At 42.8% G+C, this 19,695-nt stretch overlaps 1 protein-coding gene across 2 annotated transcripts in view; it reads right to left on the reverse strand.

The window, feature by feature from the left end:
• The window catches only part of LOC132380668 (beta-arrestin-1-like), a 55,960-nt gene that overhangs the window by 4,421 nt on the left and 31,844 nt on the right, over positions 1-19,695 (reverse strand). Inside the window, exons 8-14 of one of the 2 annotated variants that reach the window (XM_059949650.1) lie at positions 19,378-19,513; positions 17,281-17,365; positions 15,314-15,386; positions 13,572-13,709; positions 10,568-10,645; positions 8,064-8,087; positions 4,465-4,523 (exon numbers count right to left, since the gene is read on the reverse strand). In XM_059949650.1, the coding sequence (XP_059805633.1) occupies positions 4,465-4,523; positions 8,064-8,087; positions 10,568-10,645; positions 13,572-13,709; positions 15,314-15,386; positions 17,281-17,365; positions 19,378-19,513 (593 nt within the window). Of the gene's footprint in view, positions 1-4,464; positions 4,524-8,063; positions 8,088-10,563; positions 10,646-13,571; positions 13,710-15,313; positions 15,387-17,280; positions 17,366-19,377; positions 19,514-19,695 lie in introns of those variants that run through there. The other variant, XM_059949659.1, reaches the window with a different exon arrangement.

Genomic DNA, 19,695 nt, shown 5'->3' on the forward strand with positions numbered 1-19,695 from the left:
CTCACAGCTCTTGAACTCAGTCCCCTGACCACTGAAGGCCAACACACCAAGCACCTTCTTAACAGGCCAACTAACTTACGCGGAACCTTTGAGGGATCTAGGGATATGAAACACAAGAACACGCCCATCCTCCACACTGCCAAGAATCCTGAACATTAACCCTGTACTCTGCCTTCAAATTTGACCTTCCAATGTGAATCACTTCACATTTTTCCAGGTTGAACTCCATCTGTCACTTTTCAGTCCAGTTCTACATCCTGTGAATATCCTGTTGCAATTTTCAACAATCCTTCCTACTATCCACAACTTTACGAACCTTTGTGCCATCTGCAGCCTTACTAACCCACCCTTCCACTTCCTCATCCAAGTCAATAAAAAAATCACAACGAACATGGGTCCCAGAACAGATTCCCGTGGAACACCATTGGTTACTGACCTCCAGGCTGAATATACCATCAACTTCTGTATTTTATGGGAAATCCAATTCTGTGTCCACACAGCTAAATTTCCCTGGATCCCATGCCTCTTGACTCTGAATGAGCCTACCATTGGGAACCTTATCAAATGCCTTACTAAAATCCAAATACACCACATCCACTGCTCTACCTTCAGCAATGTGTTTTGTCACATTCTCAAAATAATTCAATCCAGTTCTTGAGGTATGACTTGCTCGTCACAGAGCATGCTGACTATCCCCAATATCTCTATGCTTCTCCAAATACTCGTAAATCTAGTCTCTAAGAATGTTCTCCAATAATAATTTTAAAATATTTCCTTTTTTGTCTTCCCTTTTAGCTCTCCATACCTTAAAACCTGCAATCAAATCACTAATTAACCTCAAAAGCTACATTACCTCTTCCTAAAAATGATATTACCATTTCCTAAAAATTCGGCCCTTCGAGCCAGCACCGCCATTCAATGTGATCATGGCTGATCATCCACAATCAGTACCCCGTTCCTGCCTTCTCCCCATATCCCTTGAGTCCGCTATCTTTAAGAGCTCTATCTAACTCTTTCTTGAAAGCATCCAGAGAATTGGCCTCCACTGCCTTCTGAGGCAGTGCATTCCATAGATCCACAACTCTCTGGGTGAAAAAGGTTTTCCTGAACTGCATTCTAGATGGCCTACCCCATATTCTTAAACTGTGGCCTCTGGTTGTGGACTCCCCCAACATCGGGAACATGCTTCTTGCCTCTTGCGTGTCCAATCCCTTAATAATGTTATGTTTCAATCAGATCCCCTCTCATCCTTCTAAATTCCAGTGTATACAAGCCCAGTCGCTCCAATCTTTCAACATATGACAGTCTCACCATTCCGGGAATTAACCTCGCGAACTAAGCTGCACTCCCTCAATAGCAAGAATGTCCTTCCTCAAACTTGGAGAACAAAACTGAACACAGTACTCCAGGTGTGGTCTCACCAAGGCCCTGTACAACTGCAGAAGGACCTCTTTGCTCCTATACTCAACTTCCCTTGTTATGAAGGCCAACATGACTCCAGATTTTTACTTCTAGTATCTCCTCACAATGTTGAAGAAAGTATTCAACCCGTTGATTCCATGCTCTCATCGTTCATTCCCACCCGTCCCTTTCAATCACTTCATTCCCTGTAACCTTTCTCTTATTATTCAACAACCTGTCAACCATGTCTTTGGGATGTGGGAGCAAACCATAGCACCCAGAGAAAAACTAATTTGAAACCTCTGCATCGGCAGCACACGAGTTGAATTTGAATCTAGGGCTGCATCCCATTAACCTTGCTGCTATCTGCATGAAATTTTGTCATGCTCCAAGTATTCTCTTTCAAATCTTGGCTTCCAGCTACTCCAGATTTAGGTGGTATCCTTTTCTTTCTTTCAAGATTCAGAATGGATAGCCTCACATTAACCTTAACTGCTTGCATATTCTGTGAAATTTCCTTTTGTTATTCAACGCTTCTCTCTATTCTGCTTACAATGCTGGCCTTCACCATGATATCAGCAAACCTGAAGCTGAGTGTGGATCACTTTGTTGTGCACCTTCCCTGCAGTCACTACAACAGCCAGGCTATCCTGGAAGCCAGCAATTTGAATTCTATTTCTGATTCTTACACTGGCATGTCTGTTCATGGCCTCCTCTACTGTGATGAGGAAAGCAGGAGCAGAGTGAAGGAACAACACTTCATATTCCACCTTGGTAGTCTCCAACCTGAGGGTATCAACATTCGATTTCTCTAATCCACTCCCCTCTCATCCCCCACCCCCTCAAAGTCCTAACTTTGTTTCCCCTTAACTGACTGGCCCTGTTTTCTTTCCCCTCTACCACTCTCATGACATACCAATCAGCTTCAGCTTCCTCACTCTGTTTGCCCACCTCCTTTCCTTTATTCCATGGTGCATTGTCCTCCCTTACCTGGTTCCTTCTTCAGTCCTTTGTCACCTCCCATCAGTCCCTCCCTGACTCCTCTTGCCTTTCCCCCTCATTTGGATCTATCAGCTTTTTGGAGCTTAGGAAAATGGAAGGTATGGGTAACCCTAGGTAATTTCTACTTGTCACAGCATTGTGGGCCAAAGGGCCTCTATTATGCTTTAGGTTTTCTATGTTTCTATTAGCTTATATCCCTCCCCCACCCCTACCATTTCATTCTGGCTTCTCCTATCTTCTTTTCTGTTCCTGAGGAAGGGACTCTGCCTGAAACACTGACTGTTCATTTCCCTCCATGGAGGCTGCCTGACTTGTTGAGTTCCTCCAGCACTTTGCACGTTGCTCCGGATTTCCAGCACCCACACTCTCATGTCTGTGTGGTTTCTAAGTTGTCTGTAAATATGGTGGGTGGTTGTGGCTGGGACAGAGGAGCCTATGGGTTATCACTTAGTCACACTTACCAACTCCTCATGATTTCTGCCCCGTCTCCAACGCTCGGGCAATGTCAGAGCTAAGCCTATGATCTGCCGTAAGCTCCAAAAGATTTAAAGACTCATAGTGTCTTATAAAGGACAATCATAATATCCTCCTTCATCATTGATGTGATTTCATTCTTAATCGTTAAACCTGCTTCGTTTCCTCTCAGATTTCTCATTTCAGAAATCTTTAGAAAATCATCCATTTTTACCTGACTACTTCACACCAACATCTTAGTTATAACAACCAGGTACAGCCTACCAGATTGTTGGAGGCTGAGGGAAGACCTAATAGAACTTTATAAAATTATGAGAGGGCACAGGTAGGGTAGGTAGTGAGTGTTTCTTTCCTGTGGTGGAAATGTCAGGTCTAGAGGACTTAGCTTTAAGGCGAGAGGGGAACGTTGAAGGAATATGTGCAGGGCAATTTTTTTTTAAACAGAGCGGTAGGGGCCTGTAATAATCTGCCAGGAATGACTGAAAGGAGACATGATAGTGGTGTTTAAGAGGGACATATGAAGAGGTCAAAGAGATATGGATTATGGGCTAGCAGATAGGATTAATTTCTTTGGACATTCCTGTACTATACAATTCTGAGTTCTATGTACGAGAAGCAATTGGGAAGGCAAGAGGATAGCAAAAAGTAAGTTGACCTTCATTGAAAGAGAATTTGAGTACAGGTATTTTACTGCAGTTTTATCAGGTCCTGGTGAGACTGAAGCTGGATTATTGTGTGCAGGCTTGGTCTCCATTCCTTAGGAAGTCTATACTTAGAGGGAGTGCAGTGAAGGTTCACCAGAATGAGTCCTGTGATGGGCAAGAGGTGATACTGTGAGGAGAGAGAAGCAAACCAGGCCTATCATCACCAGCAATTAGAAGAATGGAAAGTGACCTCATTGTCACAGAAAACATTCTTCCATGACTTGAGAGGGTGGATGTAGCATGGCTTAACCCAGCAGTGAGTCTCTGGGGCGTAAAGTAGCTCAGATGTTGAGTAGGTTCAAGGCAAAAGTGGACATATTTCTAGTCGAGTGATCATGGCATATGCAGGAAAATACCCTGAGGTATAGTAATTTATCAGCAGTGGATGGTGAAGTTAGTGCAAGAAGCCAACACGGCTATTCTTCCTTCTATTTGTTGTTTCCTCATGTCATAACCCTTAAGCTGAATTGGAAAGACCACAATTAAAATAGGATTTAAATGGACAGAAACATCTCCATTTAATTGCAGAATGCTGCCTTATAATAGCTCAACTCTTTCTCATTCATTTCCACAGACTTCATTTCAATTCCGGAGATTTGCAATGGATTAAGCTCCATCCTCTTCACTCTTTTGAACGTGTGTTATTATGGACTGAAGTTGCTGCTATAGGTAGAGTAATGAGTGGATCTGCAAGGTGCAGCTTGCAATGAATCACCATGCTCCAGCACCACCTTGAAAGGTCCTTTCCCCTTATTGCTGTTACATACCAAACGAACCAAAGCACTTCTCGGTCTCATTCACTGGATGGAATTTAGATTCATCAGGACCTCATGCTATGCATTGTGTGCTTGTTATTCTGATTTGTAATATACTTGTAACTCACCCGCTGAGGCCTCTCGTGGGGGATGCATGAGCATGAAAGGTAACTCCACAGCAACATCACTGAAAGAAGGAAACAAACGAGGTAAATAATAAATATCTCGGAAGTGCTTGAAAAATCTACAACAGATCAAGGACAGAACACAAAGAGATAGGAAGTGCGGTGGCTTCTGCAGTCTTCCCATATTCAATACAATCAAATCCACTTCTTTCCTCCCACTTCCCTGTTTATCTATAAATATTATTAATATTTATCTACCTCTCCCTTCACTATCTCCAGTGATTTACTTCCACAATCCCTGAGCTGGAGGGCTACCACACTCTACAAGGAGAATGACATCCTTTTCATTCCCCCCACGATGACTGTCCCATTCATAGAGACGTAGAAAAGTACAGCACAGGGGTGTGGGGGGATGGGGATCAGGAGAATAGGCCCTGGACAGGGCTGTGAAAGTGGGCAGCTATCCCAGAGAAGGAGAAGTTGAAAGTTGGAAGGTCTGAAATAAAGGGGTTTGTGGGAGGGTAGGATAATTCTACAGAGCCAGTGGAGGAGGGAAGAGCCTCTAAGACAAAGAAGAATAGTGTCATAAAATTAGGGATTTTCTCCCTCATCCTCCATCATAGACCCACGCTCATATATAAGGTGAACCTGTACTCATCGTTCACAGTACAATGTTAAGGTAATTCACAATCCTAGGATTTCAGACGTTGAATAAGAAACTCTGCTAACTGGTACATGGTTCCTGTCTCCTCTATTCTTTTTTTTGATTGACAGGGATGTCTCAGTGATATCTACTGTTCCTTACCATTTTTGTCTTCTTATAACTTTCTTATGTGGGCCCATGCTCTTTTCTAGAAACTTCAATAATTTGTTTATATCTCAGAATGATTCACATATATTGTGAACATCTTAGCTTTATTTTTCACATTTTCAAATTCTTCCCAGTTTTCTTAATTGTTACTATGGACAATATCACCGGGATCTGCCTTCAATCTTTCATTTTGTAAACCATTGTTCCCCACTGTATTTCATTCCAAAGAAATGAACCCCTCCACGTGCCACACTTTGTACATCTGAATATTTGCCAACACTTACCCAGGGAGTGAGAACACAAGAAACACAGAGAGAAGGAGAGAAAGAAACTGCAGCACTGAAATAGGCAAAAGGAGACTGTAAAATACAATAAATTATGAGAAGTAAATGAGAGAAGGAGAAGTAGAGACACGGTGGGGTTGGGGAGAGAGGGGGGTTAGAGAGGGGGAGAGGGGGAAGGGGGAGAGGGGAGAGAGAGAGACACACACAGAGTGGGGTAGAGAGAGACACATGCACACGGGGACAGAGAGGGGGGCAGAGAGAGACAGAGGAGGGAAGAGAGGAGACAGAGAGAGACAGAAAGGGGGGCAGGGGGAGAGAGAGAGGGGGGGGAAGAGGGGAGAGAGTGAGAGAGACAGAGACAGAGAGAGGGGCAAGAGGGGGGGCGAGTCAGAGAGGGGGGAAGAGAGGGGAGAGAGAGAGAGAGACAGAGAGAGAAGGTATATGGGGAACAAAGGAGACTGGGGCTAAGAGGGAAATGGCAGACACAGGAAAAATGTTTGCAGGCTTTAGAATGCTTGTGTTCAGATTTAAGTGTTAGAAGGGGAAGTCAGCAGGAGGCGGCAGAGCAGAGCAAGGCGGAGATTAGTGATGTCAAAGCAAACTGCCTGGCTCAAGAAGATTAGAACACTTTGAAGTTTTGGAGTGGGTCTGTGTGTTTTCATCCCTAGTTGTTTCAAGATGACAAATGTTTGCTCAGACAAACCTCTCACTAACAGATGACATTCTGTATGTGTGATCTAGTCATAAATCATGAATTGCTGAGAAGGCAGATGTTGTACGCAAACCTCATTTATTTGTAGGGATGGTACAGTGGGCTTACAAAGGACTATTACAGTGGGAAAGCTTCATGGCCTTTTCTGAGATACTGGGTATAGATCTTCAGCACTCACTTCCTGAAGTTAAGGGCAACTTTGACACTGAATGAAAGGGAATTTTCTCTGTTGACAGGGAGTGCTGGGTTTTGGCATGTGCAATTTGCTCTTCAACGTTTGTGGCAAAGTGACTCATTTGGAGCCAGGGGAGATGCTGATGCTGCTGTACTTCACCACATTGATGTGGCTTTTGTCCCTCAAATTTTCCCTTGAGAGGGGGAATTATCCTGGATGTGTACAGTGATATTTCTCAGCTTTCTCACTAAGCAGCTATCTTCTTCATGAGTGGCAAACAGTAAACAACAACAGGATAATTGGCCATAATCGGTCTTAATCCAATTATTCCACATAAACCTTGAATAATTTTAGTTAAGAGTTATTAATATGTATGCATTCATATAAATCCAGTCTAATTCCTTGGTATTTAATCTGTCTCTAGTCTGTGAGGATTTGATGTATTGGAGATTGTTTTTAGTGACAATATAAATACTAGTAGATATTCAACACTCAAAGTGAATCATTTCTGTGATGGACAACCTTCCAATTTTATGTCAAGAAGAGGGACTAAAATCTCACTGATGGAACTGAGCTTCCTCAAACTGCAGGGTGACTCGACTAAAACTCAAGATTCAACACTGTTTAGTATCAGTTCCTGTCCACAAGTGTGAAGGAGAACAAAATAATTGTTACTCCAGATCCGTCGCAGCACAAAAAAACAGAAGATAAAGGACACAATAACAATTAAATATCACAATAAATATAAATACATAAGATAATTTATAGACGTAGATTGATTGCATGTACATGAAGTGACACTCGGTACAGGAGTGCCTGTATATAAGGTGACTCTGACAGGAAACAGTTAAGTAGTGGTGGTTGGGGGTTGTTAGTGAGTGGAGGTGCTGATCAGCCTTGCTGCTGAGGGAGAATAACTGATTTTGAGTCTGGGGGTTTCTAGCGTGGATACTACATAGCCTCCTCCCTGATGGCAGTGGGACAAACAGTCCATGAGCATGGTGGGTGGGATCCTTCATGACCTTACTGCACCTTTCAGTATCTATGTCCTTGATAGTGGATAGGCTGGTGTCACTGATGCATATGGCAGCTTTGACTATTGGTCGTAGAGCCTTCCTGTCTACCACTGAGCAGTTTATTTACCACAAAGTGATGCAGCTTGTTAGGACGTTCTCTACTGAGCATCTGTATAAGGACGGGAATATGGATGTGCAAAGTCCAGCTCTCTTCAATCTCCTCAGAAAGCAGAGGCATCGGTGAGCTTACTTGACTGTGTAGGATGTGTTCTGGGACCATGAGATGTTGTGCGTGATGTGCACTCCCAAGAGCTTGAAGCTGCCCACAGTTTCCACTGCTGTCACTGATATAAAGTGGGGTGCGAGTGCTGAGTATTCTTCTGAAGTCAATAACCTCTCTTTAGTTGACATTAAGGAAGAGCCTCTTTGAGCCAGGCCTTGAGCTCTTCCACTTCCTCACTTCTCATCATTGTTGGTGACGACCCCCACTGCTGCTGTGGCGGTTGAGACGGTTACCCGTATTGAGGATGATAGGCAGGGCAGAGTGGTTTACTACAGGGAAACAATCCATTTCAAATTTCAACTGTTTCATATATTTTCTTACCTGAACAACACATCTCCCAGCATTCTGAAAGGTAAACAAAAGGTCAGTATAGAGTGGACTTGACATTTCTGGATGAGTGCAGTCACTACAATCTTAGCACACCTTTCATTAAATTTCAGAGTTACGAAGCAAGAATGGTCTTTAATGAAAACCAGCTTTCTGTCCTTTGATGCCATCTACAGTTCCTAATGACCTTAGAAATGCAGCCAACATAATCAAAGACCCCTCCTATCTCAGTCTTCACCGCCCTCCCATTGGCAGAAGTTACTAAAGATTCAGAACAACACACACAAAGTGTTAAAAGAACTTAGTGGTTGAAGCAGCGTTTATGAATGAAAGTGAGCAATCGACTTTTCAAGCCTAGACCCTTCATCAGGACGCAGCCACTGAATGTTTATTTTCCTCCATAGCTGCTACCTGACTCCCCTGAGTTCCTCCAGCATTTTATGTGCGTTGACCCAGACGGTCAGCTTCTGTTGTCTCCCTTGTGTCAAAGATTCAGAACGTGTACCAGCAGGCTCAAGGATGGAGGAAGGGTCTCGGCCCAAAGCTATATAGTCTATTCATTTTCATAGCTCCTGCCTGACTTGCTGAGTTCCTCCAGCATTTGGTGTGTGCTGTCAAGGACAGCTTATACACCGGTGTTATAAGGTTCTTAAATAGACCTCTTCTATGATAAAGCTGTAATCTTGTGGTGAACTACATATACCTGTCTGGACACGCCCCCTGCTGACTGCTCCTGTGGCTCCTCACACAGACCCCTGTATACAGGCGATTGAGGCCTGAGCCCGGCCTCTCAGTCTCCAGGATGTAGTATGGTGGTCACTCACTGCTTGTTCCTTCTTCCAGTCAATAAAAGCCGATATCTCGCCTTTACGTCTCAGTGAGTTATTGATGGTGCATCAAATCTTGATCTCTCAATTTGCCTCATCGTGAACCTTGCACCTTAGTTATCTAACTGTACTTCCTCTGTAACTGTAACACTTTATCTTGCATTCTGTTTTCTTTCCCTTTTGTACCACCTCACTGTACTTATGTAAGGAATGATTCATAAGGGTGGCATGTAAACAGGTTTTCACTGTATCTCAGTACATAATAAACCAATGACCCAATACCAACTAAATCCAGGCTTAATGTTTCCGCATTTTGCCTCTTCTTCACTGTGAGATACTCAGAGGTAGGTGGTGGAGGCGGGAGGAGGAGGAGGAATTCAGAGGTAATAACTAAATCCAAGTTGAATCAGGCTGTGATCAGCGTATCTATGTTTCCTGGGCAAGTCCTGCATCCTGACAACTGGATCTGTGCTTTAAAGTGACAACACAGTGCAGGTCCCCTACCAAACTAGTGACTTCATGAGCAAGGCCCACCCTCCAGTTTGGAAGCTGAATAGAGACTGTAGGCAGTTCATTTAGTGAGGGTGGGGCAGTTACCCATCCTACGACCGGGCGCTAATCTGGTTCTGCCTTTCCCCTTTTCTGAAGGTAGGTGAAGTACTAGCAGCAGTGACCTGGTACAAGTCAGTGAGTAGCTGAGTTTCACCCTGGGCAGAGCACGAGCCCACTGAGGCCCTGAGAAAGATTTCCTCTTCATTCAAACACCTCCTTGCTCTTGGTGTTGGCTTGAGTCAGACCATGGGACGTTTTCCACTGAATGGAAAGGATGGAGTTTATAGCCTTTGTGAAACCAACACTCCCACCCCTCCCTCACTGTCTCTCTCTGCTTTATGGCAAAGCAGATGAATTGCCGAGCTGATTATAATTTTTCTGATGAACAATCACAGTTTAACCTTTCACCCTATTTTTCTGTGCAACAGATGCTACAAAGTCCCATGTTATTCTAAGGCCCCTGCAGCTGAAGTTGTTCATTCCCTGCTGTCTCCATTGGAACTGCAATCAAATAATTATTTTACTATCAAGTTAAGTTTTGCAGGAAATACCAAAGCAAAATGAAATCTGGAATATGTTGTTACTGGAGGAGTGAGCACTGTGGAAATTCAGCAGCAAACAAGATGGTAGAATATCTCAGGCAGCATCTGTAAAGGGAAATGAACCGTCACCTATTAATTTCCCCTCTACAGACGCTGCCTGACCCACTGAATTCCTCCAGTATTTTGTTTATTACTCGAGGTTCTCCATTTGCAGACTTTTGTGCCACCACTGTGGAAGTTTGCATTGTCCCATTCAGGAAAACAATAGAGCACAAGGTTGAATGTCAGATACATTGGAGATGAACAAAATTACTAAGGCTAATTTATACTGTAAGCTTCAGATTCATGGTACATTTGATCTGCATCTGTGTCTGTTCCTCACATTCCTCCCCACTGTGAAAAGGTCTCAGATTCATTTCACATTTTAATTCCATTTCAGTAAAATGAGACAATTGGGACCAACAGTCCAATTATTGGTGAGTTCTTTGGAGTTCTTGAAAAAAGGAAAGTTTATTAGACAATCTTGAAGAATTCAGATCAAGAAAACGAAGAATCACAGCTGGCATGTGACACTTACCCAGAAACAATTAGCTTCACCTGAACTTTATAGGAAACAAGAATTCCCCAAACTTCCCGATCTATTCCTTCCTTTAAGCTGGAAACAGAATGTAACTGTGTTAACCGGTTAGAGGAAGAGAGATAATAAAACCAAACAGTTATATATAAGACCACAAGTTATAGGAGCAGAATCAGGCCACTCGGCCCATCGAGTCTGTTCCACCATTTCATCATGGCTGATCCATTTTCTCTCTCAGCCCTAATCTTATGCCTTCTCCCCATATCCCTTCATGTCCACATTATGTGTGGGGAAAGAATATGGTAAATAAAATTAAAACATGACAGCGGTTGGAGAAAAGGAAGTTAAAGTTTAAGGCCAATAACCTTCAATAATTAGAATGTAGGTACAGCAGCAGGGAAAGGGAAGAAAAAACAGGGATGGCTTGAAAAGAGGTGGAGAGATTAAATAGCGAAATGCTGAATCAAAATGAAAAGGGATGAGAGTGTGACAAGTAGATAAAAGATGAGTCTGCAGTGGGTATAACCTAAAATTGTTGAACATAGATCCAAATTTTGTAGGTTGCCTAATCGTGTATGGGGTCTGTGGCCGTTTAACTGATTGCCTTTCCTGCTTATGCTTGATTGACACGCCCATGGACTTTTAGGACCTTTCTGCCTTCATTCTTTTTCCATAGTTAAACTCGGAATTTCACTGTCTCCAGAGCTAATTAGAATGTGTTTTGGAGCTAGCACTGTATAGCTACTTCTACAACATACAATTGTTTGAGTTAACTCTACACTGAGATTGTGAGGTTGCAGAACTGGCTGATAATACCTGGCTGCTTACTTTAGGACTCTTAATGGTTCACTTTCATCAGGACATTCAAAGAAGGGAACAATTTGCAACATTCAGTTTTATCAATTCCCTCACTCTTGAAAATTTCAAATAAGTTATCTTGGTGTCTTTCTCTCTAACACAAAGACTTGCTGTTTAAAGGAAGTCAACATAGTCTCCTGCCAATGTACCAGAAGAGGGCTAAAAATGTACACAAAGTGCTAGTGATCTGACGTGACTGAATTTCCAATCACCTGTGAGAATGGCAGCATAAGTGGTTAACACAATGATTTACAATACCAGCGACCCAGGTTCAAATCCTGTCACTGCCTGTAAGCAGTTTGCATGATCTCTCCATTTCATGGGTTTCCTTCAGGTGCTCCAGTTTCTTCCAAAGACATACCGGTTGGTAGGTTAATTGGTCATTATAAATTGTCCCTTGACTAGGCTAGGTTTAATTCTGGGGATTGTTGGGCAACGTGGCTTGGAAGGCTGGAAGGGGCTACTTCACACTGTATCTCAATAAAAAAATAAAAATCAGCAAGAGTCATGAGAGGAGATGAGGAAATCAAAGGGAAAGCCATGAAGTGGGTGTTGAGACAATTGATGTGCACATGTCATGCTGCATCTTATGTGCATTTGGAGCTTTGAATGGCTGTAAGGCAATGCCCTTGTCCGACAATGTGAGAGAGTGAGTGACACATGCAAGTCATCAACTTAAGGAGCTTGTATTATATCAGAGTGCCTTTAGCATGAGGGATACCTCTTATATAATACAGTCAGAGAAGGTCATCATCACTTAAGGCTTTGGCCTCTCACCTTTTCTAAGATGCATTTTCAGATGCTGCGAGGTTTACTTTCACAGAAGTTCCATTTGCAATACAACACAGAAATACACAGTTATCGAGTTACAGAGCTATGTAGCATGGAAGCAGGCACTTGGCCCAACTTGTCCATGCTAACCAAGCCCACCTAACCTAATCTTATATTTGGCCCATATCCCTCTAAACCTTTTCTATCCACGTACCAGTCTAACTGTGCCTTAAATGTTGGCACTGTACCTGCTCAACCACTTCCTCTGACAGCTTGTTCTATGTATTCACCAAACCTCAGTGAGAAGAGTGTCACCACTCAGGTCCCTTTCAAATCATTCCTTTCTCACCTTGAAACCATTCCCTCAAATCTTTCATTCCCTTTCCTTGCGAAAATGACTACGTTCACATCTCTCAAGTCATATGATTGCTGGCACAAACACAGGCTCCCATTCATTGATTCAGATGTGTCCCACCACTGCTTATGAATATTCCACAACTTCTGAACAAAATATATGATTGTGTCAGTGCAGAAACATCACAGCGGTTCAGAGCTGATTACACCGCATGCGGCTATCCTGAAGAGGGGGACTCATGCAAGTCTTAGGCTTCTTAGCCAACAAGGTATGATGCCTGTATCAAGCATGGACAATGCACACCAGTCTTTTGATCTTTACCAACATAGCAAGACCCACATTAATATACATAGAGTCCTTACCTAGAAGAAAGGCAAATTTGGCATAGAAAGGAATGCAATTAAGATTTGTTAGACTCATTTTTGTGACGGTGGGTTTACCCTGTGAGTAGATGAGGCCAGTGCCCTCTAGAATTTAGAGGAATGAGAAATAATCTAATTGAAAATCTGCAAAATTCTTGCAAGGTTCATCAAGGTGGATGCTGGGAGGATGTCTGCCCAAGGTGAAGAGTCTGGAACCAGGGTCGACAGCCACAAAACAAGGGGCAGGCCATCTGGGATTGAGATAGGGAGAAGGTTCTTCACTTTGAGATTAGCAAATGGTTGGATGTGTCTACTCCAGAAGGGTGTGGAGGGTTCATTATTAAATTCTTTCAAAGGTGAGAGTGACAAATTTCTTGACACTAGAGGAAATGATGATTGAGAAGGAAAATAGCGCAGAGGTAGATCACCCTAATGACCTTAATGAAAGTTAGAGACAGCTGAAGGTTCAGTTAGTCTACCCCTGTTCCTTTATGGGTTTGTGTGCTTACAATAAAATGAAACAATTGTGATGATGACCAGGTGCAAGCACCAAGTTCCTCATACAAGCATAAAGTGTTGTATAAAGAAATGACTCTTTGAACTTTTAACCCATTGCCCATGCAGTACGCAGACCTCCTGAAAAGAATATGCATCGTACATGGTGGTAGAAGCCAAGTTGGTGTCCTCGTGTCTGAGTTTTCCATCCAGGGCCAAGCCATGCTTCTCACGGTTATTGGCAATTACGGGATAGAGCGAGTAGACCTTGTTCAGAGTAGAACCTGGACTGATCTGTTCCCTGAGCAAGAATGCACGTATCAGTACAAATAACAGGCAAAGAAAAACAAACTATTATAAAGAGTTGCACGCCACTTTAAACACCCCAAGCAGTCATGATCCCATCCATCAGAATTAGAAGCAAATGATAAATATTGCAAAAGGAGCCTGTAAGCATTCTATGCATATCCACCAAACATCCCTTAACCTGCAGGCGTCTGATGTACTTTTCATGAACACCTAATATTTATTGCAATTCGATCTGCAAAAAGAATTCAAAAAACCCCTCAATCTAAAATTTCCTGATAATATTTACGCATACAGGAGTGAAATATGAACATTTGCAAAAGAGGTTCATAAAATATAGCACTCATAACCATTTGTTCAAAAGTCAATTCATCCAAACAGTCCCTTCCTTCAAACTAAATACCCCTTCAGTTCAATGGGCCATATTGTTGGGATTGCTTATGTTGAGGGCTCTTTATCCTGTAACCAGATTTACAGGGACACTTTACCCTTGGTTAAAGTTACCTTTTAGATTTCAGATTTCAGATTGGCCAATTTCAGATCAATTCCTGACTCTATTAATTGATGATGGATTTATGCAAATGAATTTAAGCAGTAACTTGCACGTTTCCTCGTGTGTCTGACCAACTATGTTTCTAAAGGAAGCGGAGGTCTCTGATATTTTAATTGTGGTGTATTTTAGGATGAAGAGTAAAACTTAGGAAAGCAGATATAGGAAATGAGGACAATGGGCAGAATGGAATTATGTGTTTGGCAGTAGTGATCTTAGGGTCAAATATACCCAACAAAAACTCAAGAGCAGTTGAAGTTATTACGGCATAAGAGGAGGCCATGAAGCCACGGCCCACAGACCCCCTGCATAACGGCATTGGTCCATGGCATAAGAAAAGGTTGAGAACCTCTGAGTTAACCATCTTTCCCCATTGCCCTGCATGAAGTATTCAAATAAACACAGAACATCAAATAGACCAGTACAGAAACAGGACCTTCTGCCAATATTGTCCGTGCTGCAAATTAAACTTATTCCCCCGCCCCCCTACCCCGGCCTGCACAGAGCCTCATTCCTTCTATTTTCTTCTTGTCCATTTGCCTGTCTTAAAGGCCACGAGCATATTTGCACCCTTGCAGCGCATTCCTAGAGCCTGCAGCTCTGTGTGTGTGAAAATCACAAATCTCTTTTAAACTTTCCCACTCCTACCTAAGTGTATGCCCTCTGGTATACACTATTTCTACCTCAGTAAATTTACCCTATTACTCTATTCTTTTGATGTCTCTGACAGTTTTCTATACTTCCATCAAATTAGTCCTCAGCCCCCAATGTTGTGGAGAAAACAGTCCAAGTTTGTTCAAACTTTACAATAATACACAACTTTAACTGTGAATCATGTTACATTCTGAAATAATTAAAATTTATTTGGACGAGTTATGATTACATCCAGCAATTCCCATTACTCTTCAGAGAATGAACAGCTTTTTTGTGAATGTGGAGGCTTTGAAAATTCCTCATCAATTCCCATCATTCCAGAAAGGGGATGAAGCCAGGACTATGCCAGGAAGCGGTACTAAACACAGGGTATACTGACAGAAAGTTGCACTTACTCTGCTTCCTGTTCAGCCACTGCCTGGCTGTACTTGTCATGTGAGTATAGGACCACATTTGAAATCTGATTAGCTGTGGGCAAAGGCAAAGCAATTAATATTCTCTGAATACCTCAAAGAAACTTCCTCATGCTCAAGAGCGGATGTGGCTCACATTATGTGTGCATAACACCAGGCTTGTCAAGAAAGAGCTTTTACAGAATTAGGTCATTACAAGCTCGCTAAAACTACCGAAGAAACTGAAGTAGTTACGGCTAAGTGCAGAAATCCGGGGTGCTAATTTGCTCTCAGGAAGGCCCACACGTCCCCATTATCACTTACCAGGTGGACACAGAAAATTTTTAACGCACAGCGTGTTACCAAAGCTGCTTTAAGGAAGTGTAACTGACTCCCTGGAGACCTGAGAGTCTGCGGATGCTGGAGTCTGGAGCAACAATCGGCAGAAGGTGCTCAGTGGATTGAGCAGCCTCTGCAGAAGGAAAGTTCTACCAGCAGATTGTTTGTTTCGCCTGATAATCTCTGACCTGTGACCACTCACAGTTGTGAAGCAGCATTTAGATGATATCTGGCAGCTGGGATCCATGCATCAGGGGCAGACACCCCACAGTGGAAATATATCACACCTCAAATTTCCTCATCCGCCCATCCCACTGGCTGTCACTGCCCCATCCGTGGAAGAGTTTGCTGTTCAGCAGCCACCTCAGAACCCACAAAACACTAGCAGCAGAAAGTCAACCTTGAACACATGGGACTGCTAAAGAAGGACGTTGGTGAGATGAACTGGGGACTGAGGCTTAGGCCTACTCTGGCTGCTCTGGGAGCAGATCTGGGACTCAGGCTGGTTCAGGACACTGTTGGCTTGCTTCTATTGTTTGCATAATGTTTTTTTTCCCTCTCTCTTCCTCTGCACAGTGTTTTTTAGATTTTTTAAATTAGGTTATTCAGGTTTCTTGTTTTGTGGCTGCCTGTGAGCAGACAAATTTCAAGGTGTATAATTTATACATTCTTTGGTAACAAATTTGCTTTGAATCTTGAATCTTTTGAAAAAGACATTTAACATGTTTTAAATCATCAGTTTAGATACAAGCTTCAATTGATTTGACTTTATTTCTTATGTCCTTCACATAATGAGGAGTAAAAATCTTTACGTTACGTCTCTGTCTAAATGTGCAATGTGTAATCATAGCAATTTATAATAAATAGAACAGTCAATGTTACATAGAAATACATTCAAATCAGTGTGAGTTAATCAGTCTGATGGCCTGGTGGAAGAAGCTGTCCCGGAGTCTGTTGGTCCTGGTTTTTATGCTGCAGTACCATTTCCCAAATGGTAGCAGCTGGACTAGATTGTGGTTAGGGTGACTCGTGTCCCCAGTGATCCTACAGGCCTCTTTTACACACCGGTCTTTGTAAATGTCCTGAATCATGGGAAGTTCACAACTACAGATGCGCTGGGCTGTCCGCACCACTCTCTGCAGGGTCCTGCGACTGAGGGAAGTACAGTTCCCATACCAGGCAGTGATGCAGCCAGTCAGGATGCTCTCAATTGTGCCCCTGTAGAAAGTTCTTAGGATTTGAGGGCCCGTACCAAACTTCCTCAACCGTCTGAGGTGAAAGAGGTGTTGTTATGCTTTTTTAACCACACGGCTGGTGTGTTTAGCTGTTACTACAAAATTTCATGACATACTGTATGTTAGTGATAATAAACCAGATTTTGATTTGATCTTACAACATGGTTCAGAAATTACCCAGGTCTTCTTTCCACACTGGATGCCCTGAGGGGCTCAGAACCAGAGCAGGCTGAGAATAGGCCTAAGCCAGTAATCTCATTGTGAAACGTGGTTATCCAGCTCCATCTGGATCCAAATTCCAATACATCAGAAGTATTTTGCATTTAATTTAGGGCATACAAGTAGGTTTTACTTTGATACAAATCCTGGTTCCGATATCCCGTTCTGTTTCCCTACCTGTTATTTTGATCCTCTTCACAGTCTTGTTGGAATGGTTGATCACCTCAACACTCACTTGAACTGGTTCACCATGGTAAAAGATCTATTAAACAGTGCATTTCAAGTCAGGAGAGTATTTCATAAAGATAATATCTGGCAAACCACTGTGCTAGCTTTACAACATCAGACTGAAGAATTGCTTCCTGAAATCACTCCCGCAAAGACTAGTTATTGGTTTGTATCTGTGTAACATTCTTCTACAATTATAGCTTAACACTATGGGTAACTTTTCAATTTCTTACCCAAGTACCTTTTGAAGGGTAAGAACCTAAATCGTTCATATAAAACAATTCTGACATAGCTAGACAATTGTGTAGGCAACAGAAGAGAAGTTGCCCTGGCCAATAATTTCAGAGAGGCTCCTCACGTATTCTCTCTGCCAAGTTTATTTTTAAGAGGCCTGACAAGTTGAATGACTTCAGAGAGACAGTGAAAACCCCAGGGAGCCCTGTCAGGTTTAAACTGATAGAGTTGGGATAGGGGAAGTGTAGAGGTGGGGGGGTTCTCTGGGGTAGGGTCAGTTAGGTTGAGGAAATCCTGTGTACACCAGAGTATGGAGATGTGAATAGGAATCAAAGGGATAGGATGAGTATGACAAATTACTATCATATAATTATAGTGATAAAGCATGAAAACAGGGCCTTTGTCTCACTGGCACCCCGAGTTACACTAATCTTACTATAACCTATTTCATTCTGTCTAAATTTCAATCAACTCTCTCCCAAATTTAATGGTAAGACTCTTGGCAGTGTGGAGGATCAGAGGGATCTTGGGGTCCGAGTCCATAGGACGCTCTAAGCAGCTGAGCAGGTTGACTCTGTGGTTAAGAAGGCATACGGTGCATTGGCCTTCATCAATCGTGGGATTGAGTTTAAAAGCCGAGAAGTAATGTTGCATTATATAGGACCCTGGTCAGAACCCACTTGGAGTACTAGGCTCAGTTCTGGTCACCTCACTACAGGAAGGACGTGGAAACCATAGAAAGCATGCAGAGGAGATTTACAAGGATGTTTCTTGGATTGGGAAGCATGCCTTATGAAAATAGGTTGAGTGATCTCGGCCTTTTCTCCTTGGAGCAATGGAGAATGAGAGGCAACCTGATAGAGGTGTTCAGGATAATGAGAGGCATCGATCGTGTGGATAGTCAGAGGCTTTTCCCCACGGCTGAAATGGCTACCACGAGAGGGAATAGTTTTAAGGTGCTGAGAAGTAACTACAGAGAAGATGTCAGGGGTAAGTTTTTTATGCAGAGAGTGGTGAGTGCTTGGAATGGGCTGCCAGCGGTGGTGGTGGAGGCGGAAACAATAGGGTCTTTTAAAAGACTCCTGGATGACTACATGGAGCTTAGAAAAATAGAGTAAGCCTATGAGTAAGCTATGGGTAAGCCTAGGTAGTTCTAAGGTAGGGACATGTTCAACACAGCTTTGTGGGCCGAAGGGCCTGTATTGTGCTGTAGTTTTTCTATGTTTCTGTATCATCTACATGCTTATATACAGTGATCAAACAACCTCATTTTTGGGTTGTGGGAGGATACTGGATCACACAAAGAAAACAGCCTTGGTCATACGGAGAGCATGCAAACTGCACACGGATCTTGTGAATCTGAACTCCAGTTTGTCCCAGGCAATGGGGATGGAATTCTACCCAGCTAATATATTCCAGTCTACCTTGTTCCCAGGAGATCCAAGTTTTAATCTAGTCACCTCCACGTTCACTGAGAGTGAATGCACTCCCTTCTAGATATTAAATGGAATACTAGAACATTAGAATGGTGTTTCTGTTCCCAGCAAAAAGGTGACTCTGATTCAGTTCAGGGGAGCTGAATCCAACAAGCTGTTCTTTCATGCTTGAAGGTACAATGCTTCTATCCAGTAGTGGACAGAACACTGGGCGGTTTCTGTGCTATTATTTGGCTGTTACTACTGAATGTTTTACCTCCACCTGATCAGGAAGGAAAAACACTCTTAAAAACATTAGCAAAATAAACCTGGCAGTTTTGACCTCAGCTTCATCTCTCCAATTGCCAGGGTGAGGCACGATTGACCGAACACTCACCTCTTTATTAAGTGTCACTTCCAAGTGAAGAGGTTTGTCTGACATGAGGAACTGTCTGCTCGTTTTGGCCATTGGCTGAAAAATTGGTTTATCAGGAGCATACTGCACTTTGCGGATAACCATCGTCACAGTACTCCTGGGAGAAGAAAGTATGAGAAAAATGGATGAGCCAAGACAACCAATAGTGGTTTAATAGTGTTGAAACGCCTTACCATTGCTATAAGGTTCTATTGCTTAGATCTACAGGGTGCCCTTATATAACTTATGGTCTTATAAGCAAAGGAATAAATGGATTAACTGTAGGTGTGCACTAGCAGA

This window comes from Hypanus sabinus, chromosome 2, assembly GCF_030144855.1.
Source record: "Hypanus sabinus isolate sHypSab1 chromosome 2, sHypSab1.hap1, whole genome shotgun sequence".
NCBI lineage: Eukaryota > Metazoa > Chordata > Chondrichthyes > Myliobatiformes > Dasyatidae > Hypanus > Hypanus sabinus.